At 46.0% G+C, this 18,130-nt stretch overlaps 1 protein-coding gene across 1 annotated transcript in view; it reads left to right on the top strand.

Moving 5' to 3' along the window:
* LOC120928253 (chondroitin sulfate proteoglycan 4-like) overlaps nucleotides 1–17,499 on the top strand; it is a 99,199-nt gene extending 81,700 nt beyond the window's left edge. Inside the window, exons 9-10 of the mRNA XM_040339359.1 lie at nucleotides 12,665–12,848; nucleotides 14,125–17,499. Of these exons, the coding sequence (XP_040195293.1) occupies nucleotides 12,665–12,848; nucleotides 14,125–16,169 (2,229 nt within the window). The 3' untranslated portion in view covers nucleotides 16,170–17,499. The remainder of the gene's footprint in view (nucleotides 1–12,664; nucleotides 12,849–14,124) is intronic.
* The last annotated feature ends 631 nt before the right edge of the window (nucleotides 17,500–18,130 follow it).

Raw genomic sequence — 18,130 nt, 5'->3', positions numbered from 1 at the left:
AATGGTGTTCCCTGTTGTCCGTAATAACAGATTGTACCATGAGGGCTTCGTAAGGGGTGCCCAATGGTTCTTCCTGACCCAGCTCCTGGGCATCCCAAGCCGAGTCTACACAATGGGCTGCTGCTGGTGAGCGGTACCCAGGTTGAGACCAATTTGACCTGGTGTTGTCATTCATGGGGCAATTCTGCTTGAAGTGACCCAACTGTTTGCACCGGAAGCAGCGTTGTTCGTTGTCCTCCTGGCGTGGGTAGCGAGGGCTATATGTCATCGGTCTGTTAGGCGGTTGGTATCTAGCGGCTGGTGGGTGTGAGGGCGCCGTTGGTTGTGGGGGTTGTACCCGTGGTGTGACCTGGTTTGTCTTGCGAGTATCCGCATATTCATCCGCCAACTTCGCGGCCTCTGGTAGAGTCATGGGCCTGCGATCTCTCACCCAATCCTTGACGTCCGTCTGGATGTGATTGTAAAATTGCTCCAGGAGCATTAGTTGCAAAATGTCCTCTGCGGTGGTGGCCTGGCTGCTGTTAACCCAGTTAGAGGCCGACAGGGACAACTGGCATGCCCATTCTGCGTAAGAGTCTTTCGTGGTTTTGCGTGAGTCCCTGAACTTCTGTCGGTGGGACTCTGGAGTTACCGCATAACGAGCCAGGAGCACTTCTTTAACCCTGGCGTAGCTATGGATATCCTGATCTGGCACGGTCCGGAAAGCATCAGAAGCTTTGCCTGACAGTTTGCCTGACAATATTGCAACCCACTCTCTTCTAGCTATTCGGTGCAGGTTACATTGTCGCTCAAAATCCGCCAGGTAGTTATCAATTTCACAGTCCTTTTCATCAAAAGCTTTAAAAGCGCTAAACGGAATCTTCCTTGCGTCTGCTGTGCTGTACTCACTGTTCGGAGAAGGTGCGGCTGCTTGTTGGACTGCTGCCAGTTTTAACTGTAGTTCTGCGTCCCTTATTTGTTTATCCTTCTGTAGTTCTGCGTCTCTTATTTGTTTATCCTTCTGTAGTTCTGCGTTTACTAACAGGTCCATCACTTTCAGCACCACATCCGGCGTTGGGTTCGGGCCGAACCACGCTAGATTCTCTCTCATTAGCTTGTTGGCTGGCGATTCCTCCTCCTGAATCACTGGTGTATCCATCTCTTGTACTGCTGGCGTTGCTGCAATCCCGTCCTCCTGGTCTATCTCCTTTGATTCCGCTATGATGACCCGCTTGGTTTTGTTGCTAGAAATCCTTCCAGTAGTTCTTCCAGTGTCTGCTTGGAATCCGGGTGTGAAGGAGAGTAGAAGGGAAGATCCCGCTGCTGCCAACCAATTTGTGACGGTATCGGTATGATATCCCCGTCAAGCATTCCCTCCTCTCCATACAAGAACATCACAGGATCCCCCACACATGAGTCAAGACTGGATGCTGGAACCAAGACACTTTATTGACACAAAAACTCAGCTTATATGTGGTTACAGCCTGTTAGGAACGCCCCCCTCACACAGTGGGGTTTCCCATACAGATTATAGGAGACAAGTCGGAGCCGACCATGCAGACACATTTCTTTAGATAAAGACATCACTGGAGTTAATTACTACGCTGAAGCAATCAGAATAATTAACATACTACTTCTCTAATCATTTAGCCTGATGATACAATACACATCTTTTAAGGGTAAACACAGATCTTCTTTACACAACACAATAGATCAATTAACCTTTAGAATAGTGAGGGGACATTAGCACGTCAATAACCTGTCAGAGGAATGAATCACACATGAAATTCCTTTCTACATCTACCCATGGCTAGCAGGGAGCAGTACACTGAGACATATAGGCAAATGTATCACATACATATATATATAAAATGTGTGTGTGTGTGTGTGTGTATACAGAAGTATGTATATGAGTTTGTATACAGGAGAGGGGTGTGCTCTGACATGTACTGGTACACACTGTTCTCTCCAGCACTGGCCATTGGATGACACTGGTGAGCTACTGTACATTACCCCAGTATCAGGCTGCCAGTCTCCAGCAGCACGAGAAATGAATCCTTCAGCAACGCTACTGGTAGCCTGCGCGCCGGCCCCGCCCTCCCACCTCGGCGGGCTGTAGCAGAAAGCAAACATGTCACAAGCCCGAGCAGCTTCAGTAGTTGTCTGCGTGAAGAGATCACAAAAGCTTCCTGCATGCTGGGACGGTGGCGGGATTACTGAACATGGGCTCTAGGCTACGGCTGGAGCCGTAGCCTAGAGCCCATGTTCAGTAATCCCGCCACCGTCCCAGCATGCAGGAAGCATAAAAAGTGTGATCTCTTTGCGCAGACAACTACTGCAGTTGCTCAGGCTTGTGACATGTTTGCTTTCTGCTACAGCCCGCCGAGGAAGGCGGGCGGGGCCGGCGCGCAGGCTACCAGCAGCGTTGCTGAAGGATTCATTTCTCGTGCTGCTGTAGGTGGAGCGGGGTTTAGTGTGGCAGCCGAAAATCGCCCGATTTTTTTACAATAATCGGCCGATGCCGATTTCTTAAAAACGGCTAAATATCGGCCGACCGATATATCGGTCGACCTCTAGTTAAGGACCTTGCCCCTTTTTGCGATTCGGCACTGTGTCGCTCTAACTGACAATTGCACACGTGCGACGTGACTCCCAAACAAAATTAGCGTCCTTTTTTTTCCCCACAAATAGAGCTTTCTTTTGGTGGTATTTGATCACCTCTGCGGTTTTTATTTTTTGCGCTATAAACAAAAATAGAGCGTCAATTTTGAAAAAAAAAAACTTTTTTTTGCTATAAAAAATATACCCAAAAATGATAGAAAAAAACATTTTTCTCTTCCGTTCATAGACTGACACAGCATCCTTGACAGTAGGGTTATGCACCTTCCTTCCAGGAGAGACTTAGGCAGAAATTTACAGCACTTAAAGCGTTAAAACCTTTCCCAAGTGCCGCACCTCCCAGGGGGCGTGGCTCCCCAGGTATAACCCACACCCTGCTCTAGCAGCCCCAATTTTTTTCTGCCTAACGACAGGAGATTTTATTATTAATTGTTGCACGTTGTTGTGTGGTATTCCACATTTCACAATCACTATTGTGTGGTTGAGCGCCCTCTACCTTCCATTTTCATTATCACAATTCAGTATTGTTCTTTGAGGAGCAGCTTATTTAGTTTAATTTAGTACTTATTTATATTTGGCGCGGAATTTTCTATTCTACATAACGACAGGAGAGGCAGTCACTCTCTGGAGTCCTGTACTCTGGAGTTTTTTTCTTGCGATTTTTCTCGCTTTTATTTTTTTGTTCCTGCATTATTGAATCCTGTGATTCTTCTATCAACAGCTGACTGGGTGACAGGTTGGGTCCTCGACTCTTGTAGTCCCCCCATGTTCGGCCATCGAGCGTGTGCCGGCCCTCAGCTCAGATTTGGGACGTCCACGACAGGCCCCGTTGCTCCAGGGGTGGCCGGGGGAACTTCGGTTCTAGGGCACACATATGACCGGTCTTTTATGGCTTTGTCACAGTGTGTCTGGCCGACAGCCATGCCGTTTAGCGGACGTTGGATCTGTCTGGGATACCTCCAGCCGGTGGTCGCAGGATGGGTAAGTAGTGGCCCCTTGCTCAGGTAAGTGGTCTGGCTGGAATTGTTCCCCTGGGAGGTCGACTGAGGGCTTGCCTGCGTTCCTCTCTCCCTTATTTTTCCTCTCCCTCCTTTCCCATTGGGGCGGCTGTGTAGGGGGGGTTTTCTGGGGTCTCATGTATACCCGGACCCTTGTGTGTTGTCACTGCAGGGGGCTGTGGTGTTCACTACAGGGCTTTTTCTGTGTGCTGGGATGTGTTTTTTGTGCTGGTGTCTTACTGTGTCACTGTCTTTTTAAATGCTGCGTCACGGCGGCCATTTTGCCGGAGCCGCGCTCTATATGGCTCGGCGGCCATTTTTGTGTGGTCCTAGGCTGTTTTTTGATTATTCGGCGGCCATCTTGCTTTTTTCCGTTCGGCCTCTTGTGACGGCTCTGGCGCTGCAAAAAAGACCGCGAATGTGTCTGAGGAGAGACAGACGCAGCGCTGCAGGCTAATCAGCACACCTTGTCCTTCACAGACCGCGCTGCACCGGGAGGGTTGGTGAGTCCCAGGGGCCCCCATACTCTGTACTAGCAGCCAGGTGGTGACCAGTGTTTTTTTTTTCCTGCTTTGCAGTGAGGGTGACACAGCGCTGGCATTATGCAACCAGGTACTTCTTTCCCAGCAATGCCTGAGTTAACCCTTGACGCCCCTGCCACATCTGTTGAGGCAATGTCGGCTGTCCTGGAGTCCTTTCTTACCAGGTTTGAAGCAGCTAGTGCCCGGATGGGGGGTAAAAAGCGCCCCCTCCCTGAGCCTGCTTCTGGGGATATCTCTGACGCAGAATCTGACAATGCTATTGCTGCTTTTGGTTCTATAATGTCAGTGGATGCGGGCTTAACCCACATGGACAGTGAGGATGACTCTGCTGCAGAGTCAGCTGCTGACAAGGAATTTGTTGGAGCTCTTATTTCTGCGGTGCGTGAGACTCTAAATATTGAGGATGTGGCGGAGACACCAGCCGTGTCAGTCCCTTTTGGGTTCCGCAAACCGCCACGCACCTGCTAAAGTGTTTCCTTGTGTTCCTTATCTGGACAATATGTTGTACAAGGAATGGGATACACCGCAGAAAGTTTTTACAGTTCCAAAAAACTTTGCAACCCGTTACCCCCTTGAGGAGGACTTTTTGAAAAAGTGGGTCTCTCCTCCATCAGTGGACCCTCCCGTGTCCAGACTGAGCAAGGCTACCACGTTGCCTGTGGAAGGGGCTCCTGCATTTAAGGACCCTGCTGATAGGAGAGTGGAGGCTGTGGCCCGCTCCCTATTCACGGTGGTGGGTTCAGCGGTGAGGCCGGCTCTGGCCGGGACCCTGGTGGCGCAGACCCTGACTGAAAGGGCGAAGCTCCTACTGCAGGAGCTGGAAGAACGAGATGCTTCCGAGTCCTCCCTCTAGGGATCTGGCTGAACAATTTTGGTTCAGGGTCTAAAATTTCTCTGCGAGGCGGCCATGGATACGATACCTTTGCTTTCCAGGGCATCCGTCTATGCGGTGGTTTTGCGCCGCCTTGTGTGGCTGAAATGCTGGTCGGCTGACAAGTCCTCTAAGAAGGCTTTGGTGGATTTGCCCTTTAAGGGTGACCGGCTTTTTGGGGCTTCCCTGGATGATATCATTAAGCATGCCACGGGTGGTAAAAGCACGCTGCTCCCACAGTCTGGGAAGGGTAAGGAGCCTCGCCGCAAGCGAGGCCCTACTTTTACTACCCCTAAGCGTTTTTTTTTTGTGCGCCCAGCACGGCGGGAAAAGGTCCGCAAGGTGCAAATGCCCCCGCTGCGGGGCGAAAGCGCACCTGGTTCAACAAACCCAACAAGCCTGCGGACAAGCCTTTCGGGTGGGGGGACGACATCGCGGATCGGTGGAAGTCCCATTGGGTTTGCGAAGTGGTTTCCTCGGGGTACACGATAGACTTTCTCTCTTGTCCCCCAAACAGATTTTTTCCTTCCAACCTCCAGCTTCCTCCTCGCAGGCCTTGTCAGGAGCTGTCCAGGATCTTCTGGACAGGAGGTGATTGTGCCGGTTCCCTCGCAGGAACGGTTTCCGGGGTTTTACTCCAATCTTTTCGTAGTCCCCAAGAAGGAAGGGGTTCGCCCTATCCTGGACCTCAAGGCCCTCAATTGCTTTGTCAAGGTGAAAAAACTCCACTCCATCAGGGGGACTTTCTGGCGTCCTTGGATATCATGGACGCGTACCTACATGTTCCCATTTCAACAAGACACCAAAGGTTTCTGCACTTTGCGATCGGAGAGGATCACTTTCAATTTGTGGCCCTCCCGTTCGGTCTGGCTTCGGCACCTCGGGTTTTCACCAAGGTGCTCGCCCAGATACTGACCCTGCTGAGGCAGCGAGGGATTGCTATCGTGAGATATCTGGATGACCTTCTCCTGAGAGCTTCCTCAGGCTCAGAGTTAGAGGAGGATGTGTCTATCACATGTCAGACTCTCCAAGAGTTCGGCTGGCTTCTGAATCTCCAGAAGTCAGTGTTGGTTCCATCCCAGAGACTGGGATACCTGGGACTAGTCCTGGATTCTGTGGAGGCGAGAGTGTTCCTCCCATCGGAGAAACTGAAGACCCTGCAATCTGCAGTGAGACAGTTGTCGACCCAGAAGTGGTCATCTCTTCGCTTCTGCATGAGGGTTCTGGGTCTGATGGTGGCCTCCTTCGAGGCGGTTCCGTATGCCCAATTCCACACCAGGGAACTACAGAAAGAGATTCTGTCACGTTGGGACAAGCTCCCGTCTTCTCTGGATTACCAGATTCGGTTGAGCCATCTGGCCAAGTCTTCCCTGGTGTGGTGGCTGACGTCTCCGGTGCTTCGGACCGGGAAGACGTTTCTGCCGTGCCGCTGGACAGTGGTCACGACGGATGCCAGCCTCTCCGGCTGCGGGGGGGGGGGGCGTTTGGGGCACTCAACACCACTCCATTAAAGAAATAGAGAAATCTTTTGTTTTTTCAGACCTAAACATTTTTGGGATCCAGAGATCTTCCCCTGACCTTTCAGGATCGAGTCTGAAAGAGTGACTCCTCCCAAGGCGCCGAACTGCTCCAGTGGATAACGGCGGGCCGACCATTACCAGGCGCCTAAGTTAGGCAGGGTTTTCCATCCCCCTGCCGCATCCTCTTCTCCCCCGGACTTAGGATCGGCATCCCCGGGCACCCTCCACAGGCATTGGCAGCCTCAAAAGGTAAGCCCCTTCACAGGGCTGTCCTCCCTTAACATCCCTAATCTGTTTGCAGCCGTCCTTTTCAGGACAAGCCGCAGCGGCGCCACACGTGGAACGCCCGGCGGCTGCAGTCGTTGGGAAAGACCGCGGCTTCAGCCGCGGCCTACTAAGCAACCAGCACCTAACTGCACCAAACTCTCACAAACCCCCATATTTTATCCAACAAGGCCCGGACACCCCCTCCACTCACTAGCCATCCTTGGATTAGCCCCCGGCCACAAGTGTACCCCCCCAGCCGCAAGCTTACCCCCCCAGCTCCAAGTTTACCCCCCCAGCCCCACACACATCCACAGTGGGTGGCTAGCTTGGTACACCCCTGTAGGACTGGGATACCCCCTTCCTCTCACCCCCCGACCCCATAACCACCAGTCAGGTCCGACCCTGGTCCTTTCTAGTCCCTTTAGTACTTGATCCAGGGCCACGGCCGATCGACCTCTGGGGGTCAGGAAGGAATTTTTTTCCCTGCCACGGCACATTGGCATAGCACGGACAGGGTTTTTTTGCCTTCCTCTGGATCAAACAGGGAGTAACGGTTCACTGAAACCGTCACTCCCAGCACTACTGAAACCCCCCCCCCCCCAGTCTTTTCCCCCCCTCATAGGTATCTGCCCTCCAGTACGGCAGCAACTATGACTAAATCGAATTATTCGGCAGCAACTATTTGGGGACTAAAGTCATTGGCCTCAAAATTGCCAGCCGCCACCAAAAAAGCCCTAAGGATGGAACAGCTGTTTAGAAGCGATCGACAATTAAACAGTACACCGCCCTATCCAAACCAAAGCACATATCATGTGCTCTGGTCAATACAAGATCGGCAGTAAGACACTGAGTAGAAATTCATGATCTCATCCTACAATGCGACTTAGATTGTCTCTTTATTACAGAAAGCTGGCTCACAGCTGACTGTAACACCATTCTGGATGCCAGAGAACTATCGCATAATAACAGAAAACAGAGTGGGGCAAAGAGGAGGAGGCCTGGCAGTGATCTACAAGAGTTGCCTCTCGATCACTAAACCAGTCAGGCGTAACACACTTCCTTTTATGGAAACTCTCTCCCTACAGCTTCAAACAAATCCCCAGGAGACCGTCCATATCCTACTCTGCTACAGACCACCGGGTCCAAAATCGCAGCTCCTTACATTATTGACTGAGTTCCTTTCCACTTATACACTAAACAGCAAACATTTCTTGCTGCTTGGGGATCTTAACCTTTGGGCCAACTCCTCACAGGATCCCATGGCCGTCGCTTGCATTGACCACCTGGAAGGACTAGGTCTGCAGCAGCTATTATGTTGGCCCACGCATGCTTCTGGTCACACGCTCGATCTTATTTTCAGGCAAGATCTGGAAGTAAAAATTCTGGAAAATGAACCGTTGCCATGGACAGACCACCATGTAATCAAATTCATGATTACCAAAAATGCCCCTTTAACAAAAACACCAAAACCAGTGACAATGCACTGGACGAGATCTCAGAAGAAGCTCCATTTGGAGCTCTTCAAAACAACACTAGGGAACAAAGTAAAAGATATTAATACACATCAGTCAGCCACGCAAAACCTGCATCCGGAAACACAACTCCAGCTGGTTTAACGACCAGCTGGCGTTGTTTAAGCAAGAACGCAGAAGAGCGGAAGCAGCCTGGAAAAGAAGCACTACAGATAAAAACCACACCATCTACAAGGAAAAAAACAAAAAAATACCACAAAGAAATTTTCAAGGCCAGAAAAAATCTTTTTTCCAAGATCATCACCAGTGCCCTAAACCGCCCTCGAGAACTTTTCAAGCTGGTCACCCAGACCATGAATCCAGTTTGTCTCGAAGCCCCCAATTCTGATACCCAAGAATTTTGCAATGAATTATTATAAATTTCTGCCTAAGTCTCTCCTGGAAGGAAGGTGCATAACCCTACTGTCAAGGATGCTGTGTCCGTCTATGAACTCAGAGAAATGGATTTTACGGTGAGTACAAAAATCCTATTTTTTCCTCAGTTTAGGCCGATACGTATTCTTCTTCATATTTTTGGTAAAAAAAATCGCAATAAGCGTTTATCGATTGGTTTGCGCAAAATCTATAGCGTTTTCAAAATAGGGGATAGTTTTATGACATTTTTATTAATATTTTTTTTTACTACTAATGGTGGCGATCAGCAATTTTTTTTTTTCTGGACTGCGACGACATGGCGGACACATCGGACACTTTTGACACATTTTTGGGACCATTGTAATTTTCACAGCGAAAAGTGCTATAAAAATGCACTGATTACTGTGAAAATGACACTGGCAGTGAAGGGGTTAACCACTAGGGGGCGCTGTAGGGGTTTAGTGTGACCTAATGTGTTTTTTTTATTTTAGGGGGGCGAGGCTGGACGTGTGTTGTCAGTGATCGTCGTTCCCTATATCAGGGAACAGACGATCACTGACACTGCCACAGAGAAAAACGGGGAAGGTTTGTTTACACTCACCTCTCCCCGTTCTTCAGCTCCTGTGACCCGATCGCGTGACACACACGGCGATTTAGGTCTGCGGGTTATGCGGTCACAGAGCTTCGCGCTCGCGACCCATGGCTGGGCTCTTAAATGTGCCCAGCCTTTCCATTCTGTCGACGTATATAGTAGTGCGGCAGTCCTTAAAGGAGTTGTAAAGGAAAAACATTTTTTTGCTGAAATTTACTGTTTACAGGGTATAGAGACATAATAGTTAACTGATTCCTTTAAAAATTATTAAAAATAGATAAAAATCAATCATATAATGTACCTACAGTTTCAGTTTTGTTTTTGCATGTTTCCTGCTTCTCTGCTGCACAGAGCCAATACAGGGTAGTGATGGTTTGGAAAACGAAATTGATTGGTGTTGAGGGGTTTTAGACACACAGTAATCACACCTCCTTGATTAGTGACCACAGAGAGAACGCTCCCATGACTTTTTTCATCAGGAAACAGACAGCCAGGAAGTGTTCAGAACAGAGAAGGATTAGAGCAAAAACGAAAACAATGAGGACATGAATCCAGCACTGCAGGAAGGTAAAGGAAGCTATTTAACTAAACAAAAAAATTCCTTTAGTGACCCTTTAAGTGGTTAAAGGAGAAGTACAGCCAAAGCTTGTTAGGCTGTACTTCTCCTGTGACCCATTTTCAGTGCACAGGGGGCTGGCTGATGTCACAGAAGCCGGTCCAGACTAAGTCAGCAGCTCTCTGCTGAGGGAGCTCTGAGAACCAAGCGATCGGTGGTGTTTTGTCACTCAGTTCTCAGTTTTATAGCTGGCAGGGGACAGAAGCAGTTAAGTTATTTATAGTATTTAATCATTCGGTCCTACTTTTGCACCTAATTCTTACAAGTTTATAAGGCCCCTTTTACACTGACGAGTTTTTCAGGCGGTACAGCGCTAAAAATAGCGCCTAAATACCGCCTGAAAAACTCCTGCCCAGCCTTCTCAATTGCGGGCGGTATTAACCCTTTATCGGCCGCTAGCAGGGGTTAATACCGCACCGCTAGCGGGCAAATCCCCCGGCAATTCAGACGGTATAGCGCTGCTATTTTTAGCGGCGCTATACCGCCACTGTGCCTCCCGCCCCAGTGTGAAAGGGGCCTTAGACTGCTAACTGACTGATCTACGGACACAGAGATGGCCTTTGATCGGGTGGACTGGCAATTCTTAATGATCCGCTATGGCTCACATAGGCCTGGGCAGTTACATAATGATGTGGATCTCGGCACCGTACTCTCACCCTACAGCCCTAGTGAAGATCAATTAAACCTGATCTAATTTTTTTTCCTCTGTCCAATGGGACCTGACAGGGATGTTCTGCTTTACAGAGTCCGAGTCCTCCCTACCAGCATTACTTAACTTGTTTTCACAGTATGGGGAACTTTCAAATTTTTCAATCGACTTGAGGCCTTGAATATAACATTCACTCAGTATAGAATGGCGCATTTACAGAAATCTTAAGCCCCCTGCTGACAAAATCTGATTAGATCTTTGAAAATGGCAGGGCCCAACTCTCGCCTGGTTCGGTTGATGTAACGCCTACAAAATTACATAGGTGCTTTAGAATTTTAACCTAATCCAAGCATTACCTATCCATATATAATCGTTTGTGCACCATGTTAATCAAGTTTATATTGTAGCCTGGATGAGACTTACTCTCCTCACCATCCCTAAAATAAACAGCAGCATTGGCCTTCCTTACCTCGCGCTTAATTATATGGCCTCATATTTGTCTAGGGTTGTGATGTGGTGCACCTCGCCACAATATAAATTATGGGCCCATATTGAACAGCATTCCTCCCCAAGTGGCCATATTGACACTGCCTTGGGTACCACTCAAACATTACCATCCTCTTAACCTCTTCCCACCCATACTATAGCCAAAAGACCGCTACATTGTGTGGTTCCTGTTCTGGGAGGGCGTACATGGACCTTCTCCCCGCATGCCCCCTGGGGCATGCATCTGGCATGCTCTGTGGACACAGCTGATCGTGAAAAAGGGCCAATCACAGTGCCCCTTTACCATGTGATGTCCAATTACAGTTGGTCACATGTAAACAGACTTGCTGGTTATCAGCATTCCTTTCCTCAAGCTGTGTGAGTGTCTGTATGAGGAAAGGAGAGCCATTAACTGGAAAGACAGACAGTACATTGTTTATACTGATTATCGGTGCAGCTCTATCGGAAGAAAAATAACTTATTTGCTACATTTTATAATGCAAACTAAGAAAAAATATATATTTTTTCTTTTACGTTTTTTTTTCTTTTTTTGTTAGTTTAGCAAAAAAAAAAAACAGTGGTGATTAAAAACCACCAAAAGAAAGCTCTATTGGTAAAAATAGAGTACAGTATGGGTAAAGTGTTGCATGACCGCAAAATTGTCATTGAAAGTGCGACAGTGCTGAAAATTGGCCTGGGTAGGAAGGGGTTGAAAGTGTCCGGTATTGAAGTGGTTAAAGGTCACCCTACCATTGAAGCTGGCTATAGCAGGTATTCACCAAACTCTCCTCCAAAAGGGACTATCTCCTTATCTCTCTCCATTAAAGGGTCACTAAAGGGAAAAAAAAAATGTTGCTGAAATGACTGTTTACAGGGTATAGAGACATATAGGTTAACTGATTCCTTTTAAAAATAGATTAAATTAAATCATATAATGTGCCTCTAGTTTCACTTTCGATTTTAAACTGGTTTCATGTTTATGTGAAGTAAAGAGACCCACAGAACAGAAACAAACAAATCCAGGGCAGTGTTTTGTTTTTAAAATTAATCTGATTGGTTCTGAGGAGTTTTAGACACACAGTAATGACAGCTTAGACCAGTGGTCATCAACCCTGTCCTCAGGGCCCACTAACAGGCCAGGTTTTATGTATTACCTTGGGGGAGATGCAGACTAGAATACTGCAATCACTGAGCAGCAAATTATATCACCTGTGATGTATTTCAGTTATCTTGCAAACCTGGCCTGTTAGTGGGTCCTGAGGACAGGGTTGATGACCACTGGCTTAGACCACCGTGAAAAGCTCCCAGTACCATGGTTATAAGGAGCCAGACAAGCAGGAAGTGTGGAGATCACAGCAGAATTACAGCTACTTCAAAGCAAAAACGAACAATAAGGACATGAAACCAGTACTGCAGTAAGGTAAAGGAAGCTATTTAGCTAAAAAAAAAAATTCCTTTAGTGATCCTTTAAGTCTATTATAGTCACATACTGTACACATACAATCCTGCGTTTTACGCATTTGATTACTGTCATTTGACAAAGTATTGCTTTCACAATGATTTTCTTTGACAATTTTTTAATTTACCTTTGTTTCATTTCACCTTTTATTTTGAAAATATGTTTTTTTGTCTTGTACAGGTCGATAAGGCAGTGATTTTCTATGAACATACAAATACAGAAACTCTGGTTTGGAGTACACAGGATTCCTTCTCCTTCACAGTCTCTTCACCTCCGGCTGCGTTCGAAAACCAGAAGTTCCTCATAACTATATCATATGAGATTGATGATCTGGACAGACCAACCCGTCTCATTGCAAATACTGGTAACTTTTTATGTTTCATATTTTTCAAAGGTATTCTCCAACCATATAGAAAATATTTCACCACCTTCATTGTGTCTAAAATCAGGTCTCCTTCTGTAAATGTTTATTTTTCCTAATTTCAATTTTATTCAATTAAGGCTGTCACAGAAGGAGTACAGAGGTAAAAAAAAATGCAGCTCAAAACAAGAACTCCTCCTCTTCTTTTTTTTTTTTTTTTTTTCTCTCTCTCTCTCTCTCTCTCTGCTCAAAGGCCATTGGCCATCTTCTCAATTTTGCAAGGCACTTGGTTACCTGTTTATTGCCTGTGCGATTATATGACCTCTTGTAGGTTCTTTAAATCAGAGTTCCAGCCTGGGGGGGGGGGAGATAAATACTGTAGCTGCTGACTTTTAATGTAAGGACACTTGCATCTCCAGGGAGCTCACAATGTTGACACCCCAAGCCGAATTGCAGGCGCCGGAATTTCTAGTAAAGGAAACTGGCAGTAAAGACTTCAGGCTTCACTGCCAGTTTCCTACTGCGCATTTGAGAGTCCCAATGGCGCTTTTTGAATGGTCTTGTCTTCTGGGACACACACAGGTCCCATAAGGCAGCGGGGGGAAGGAGGAGGGTACTATGCAATCGTGGAATTTATATGCTTCGCCACAGCGACATAGAACGGATGTCCAGAAGAAAAAGAGCAGAAAAGTTACCAAAAAAAGCCCCAAAAAAATACATATCCAAAAATGAGGGGGGGTGGGGTGTACTATTTAAGACAGAGTTGTCTTTTGTTTGAAACTCCGCTTTAAAGTAATTCAAAAGGCTGAAGGTAAAAAAAAACTTCAGTATGAAGCTCTCTCTCTAGCCCCTTCGCCCAAATACTTACCTGAGCCTGATCTCAATCCAGGGATGTGCACAAGAGCAGCTGCTCTCCAGTCTCTCTCCCTTCTCATTGGCTCAGACACAATGGCTCCCGCTGCTGCCAATCACAGTCAGTGAAGAGATTGGGGCAGGGCCGAGCCCCACTTTGTGTGTCTTATGGACACAGAGTGGGGCTCAGGAGCGAGCATGCAAAACTTCACCTATAGCAAGCAGCTTGCTATGGGAGCACCAAGCAGGGAGCAGGAGCCAGAAGTGCTGGCAGGGACCCGAGGAGGATCGGGGCTGCTTTGTGCAAAACCATTGCACAGAGCAGGTAAGTACAACATGTTGGGTGGGGTTTTTTTTTTTTTTTTACCTTTTTTAGTATCACTTTAAGCTGTCCACCTTCTAATTTATATTTCATTATTTTGTATAGGTGCTTCTGTTTTGGAAGGAGAAAAATTTCAAATAGACAAAACAAAGCTGGATGCCTCCAACCTTCTAGCCAGGCTGCCAGAAACTCAACGAGCTGCGTATGAAGTCTGGTTCCAGGTAACCATGTTACCCAAACATGGCGTGATCATAGTCGGAGACAGGAATATTACGAAAGACAAGCCCAACTTTTCCCAGTACATCGTCAATAAATTTGGGATTACCTATGCGCACAATGGAGCAGAGTCCCCTACAGATAACTTCACTTTTGCCACATGGCTCAATTTAAAAAGTAAATCTGCTGTTAAGCCAGATTTTGATGTTCTAGAGGAGATGTTTAATATCACTGTAATACCTGTTAATGACCAACCACCAGAGCTTAAAACAAAACGGCCCAATCTGAGAGTTTTGCAAGGAAAAATGGCTGCATTTAGCCCAGAGAACCTGAATGTTGAAGATCTCGATAATCCACCAAAAGATATAACATACACTGTTATAAGCGCACCTAATAATGGCTTCTTAGCCAAATTGGACAACCTAAATGAATCCATTCAGCATTTTACACAAGCTGATATTAATAATGGCGACCTGTGGTTTGTACAAGATGGAAGCCCAAGCTCAGGCGTGTTCTATTTCAGTGTGACAGATGGCAAACACAAACCATTATATAAACTTTTTAACTTAGATGTTACCCCTGTTTCTATAACTTTAGTTAACAAAACACGTCTTGTCCTTGTGCAAGGACAGACCTATGCCACAATTACAACAAAAAATCTAGCAGCTACCACAGATGGACAAAGCCCAGTGATTCATTATGAGATCTTGCACACACCCATGTTTGGCAGGATTTTAGTCCATGACACACCTGTGACTAACTTTGATCAGAGAGAAATAGAGTCTGGCAAAGTAGTATATCACATGAACAACTTTACTGCATCTCAAGACAGTTTAGAATTCATGGTCTTTACTTCAGAAAGTAATCTGACAGGACAGGTTCTGAACATCACTGTGGAGCCTCTAGTAAATGTCGCTATTGGAATAAAAATGCCAACGGGCTTAAAGTACACCCTAAAAACTGGGGACCTGAATGCAACCAAGCTAGCAAATCTGACCAGCAGTGACCCAGAATATTATGTTGTTTATGCACCAGCTTATGGTAAACTTGTAAGAAGAAAGACATCTAAAAAAGACGAGTATGTAGAGATTGAAAAGTTCACACATAGTGACATTGAAGCCAGACAAATACTGTTGGATGTTGACGCCAATGTGACAGATCAGGAAATGATCAATGATTCATTTTCTTTTATGTTAAAAGCCAATAATGTGCCTCCTGCTCTGGGATACTTTGCCTATTCTTTGGTTCCATATGATCCAGTACTTGTGGACTCTTCTCCAACTGCAGAATCTTTTTTATTTACCACAGCCGCTCTATTGTACACCAGCCTGAGCCATGAGAAAAAGACAACCAGCCACTGGCTGAACAGAAATGTTACAGAAGCTCCCATAAGGAGATTTGGCAATCAAAATCGATGGGGAAATCAAAGACATGACGAGCCAACTCTTCCTTTGGAAATAGCAACCACAAGCTCTTCTGGTCACAAAACCACAATTAAACAAACTACTGATGATCCTAAAGCAGAGCCTAGCCAAACTGATCCCCTTTCAATCATAATCCCTTTGGTAGTTGTTGCTGTCCTGCTGCTGGTCATCATTTTTATTGTTTGGTTTCTTCTCAAGAAACGAAGAGAAAAAAAGGCTCCCCCACATGTCAGAAGTCACTCCTATAGCATGGTTCCTCAGGTTCCTTCACCATACATGGAGAGAAGTACCACTGTGCCAACTGTGACTGTAACCCCCCTACAAAATCCCAATGATAACTGCTCTGTAAGCCCATTGTTGCCACCCAGGCATGGCCATTTACTTGCAAATTCTGCTCCGTCATTTGGTGCCAACACTGATCAGAAGACCTGGTTGCAGATGGATCCAGAAATGATACAACATTGCCGAAAAACAAATCCCACCCTTAGAAATAATCAGTATTGGGTGTAACAAACTGTACTCATATAAACTTTTATATACTAATATATATTTTATAAATATGTATATTTTTAGTATTTACCAAAACAGCCATTATATTCACAAGGTGCATACGTTACTGTAGTTTTTAAGAGGCAGTCATCCATTCTAGGAGCCAATAGATTATTGTAGGCCAATCAGCATTATGCGTTTGACTTAAATAGAGAAGACAGCTGTGCCTTTTTTTTTAGATGTCGGCTGTCAGGCCTCTAAAAATGTTCCCGGTTTGATCTGGGTTTCTTTAATATCATTTTTTTAACCTTCAAGTACAAGTACTGATATTTTCAGTCAAGAACTTGCTAATACCAAGTACCTTTTTACCCTTTACAGTGTGATTTGAGCCCATACAAAATTAATGAGCTCAAATCCCACTGCAAAGAATTGATTCAAACAGGAATATGGTGCGTTATCCAGCACCACTCTTGTGTGAACACAGGCTGAAGGAAGCCTGGGTTCCCACAAGAGCGATGGGGGAAACCGCATGTGATTCGGACAGGAATTGCACTGCATTCCTAATTGCATACGATTCTTTACAGTGTGATTTGAGCCCATTCATCATTGATTTTGTATGGGCTCAGTTCGCACCGAGAAGGTATTGGTCTCGGGAATCGGAGCATCTGCACGAGTACTCGTGCAAATACTCGGTATCTGTGCAATCCTACTTTTATCATATGTATTTGTCTTTTATGTGTTGAAAAACAAGATGTCTGCATACTGGTGTGTGTGTGTGATTTTTTGCACCCATCCACACTCGTGCGATTTGACAGTTCCAAATTGCATGACAAGTCACACCGCATCGGCAATGGAACCATTCAAATTGCAGCAACTCATGTTGCAGGGAATTTGAAAATACTTTTTGCCAGTTTTAATGCGACTTGCCTAGACTTCTGAAATTGGCAGTGCAAGTCTCACTGATGTGCAGCTTTGTAATCGTGCGATCGCGATTTCAAAGCCTCACCAGTGTGAACGGGGGCTCAGATTAGCAGTCATTTTTTATGCTACCTCTTTGTTGGTACTGGACTACTAATCGCTGATGTTAAATATTTGTGCCATGTCCATGACGCTTTTACTGCCACTAGTGACAGGTTTGTGTTGGTTTCACATAAAGATTTTTAAAGTGTTTTGGTTTGCTTTGATAGCTGGATCATTGTACTACTGACATGTATTTATTTATTTATGGTCCTAATGTGACTGCAGGACTTTCTATGGCCCATAAGGCCTTAATCACCATGTGCCTTTTACATCTTGAATAGCAATTGGACAGCACTACTGCACAAATAAAATATTTTGTGCTGTATGTAAACTATGGGTTTGGTAATATTGTGAGTTTGAAGAATAACATCAAAGCATGTATTACTGTAATTTATTTTATTTTGTTGAAAGATCATCTGGTAATTAATACGGTGTTAGGGGTCTTAAAGTGAGTGTAAAGGCAGGTTTTTTATCTTGATGCATTCTATGCATTAGGATAAAAAAAACTCCTGTGTGCAGCGGCCCCTATAATACCCAAGGTCCCTTTCTTTCCAGCAATGTGCATGAGTGCCTCCCTCCTGAATGGATGAGGCACAGCAGCGGTGCCATTGACTCCCGCTGTTGTTAGTCAGCCAATCAAGAGAAAGAGGGGGCGGGGCTGAACCTCAGCTCCGTGTCTGAATGAACAGGGAGCTACTGCTCGGCTCGACTTCCCCCATAGCAAGCTGCTTGCTGTGGGGGCACTCAACAGGAGGGAGGAGCCAGGCACTCTGAAGAGGAGGATCTGGGTTGCTGTGTGCAAAACCACTGAAACTGAGCAGGTATTACATGTTTGTTATTTTTATAGAAAAAAAAAAGACTTTAGTATCACTTTAATTGTATATTTCTACTTTTGTAGCCATATTGAGGTAACATATATGTACATTCACATAGTATAACTTAAAAAAAATTGGCTGCTTAGC

Source organism: Rana temporaria, chromosome 1 (genome assembly GCF_905171775.1).
Source record: "Rana temporaria chromosome 1, aRanTem1.1, whole genome shotgun sequence".
Taxonomy (NCBI): Eukaryota; Metazoa; Chordata; class Amphibia; order Anura; family Ranidae; genus Rana; species Rana temporaria.
The sequence above is the reverse complement of the archived record's forward strand: the minus strand, read 5'-3'. Positions and strand labels throughout refer to the sequence as shown.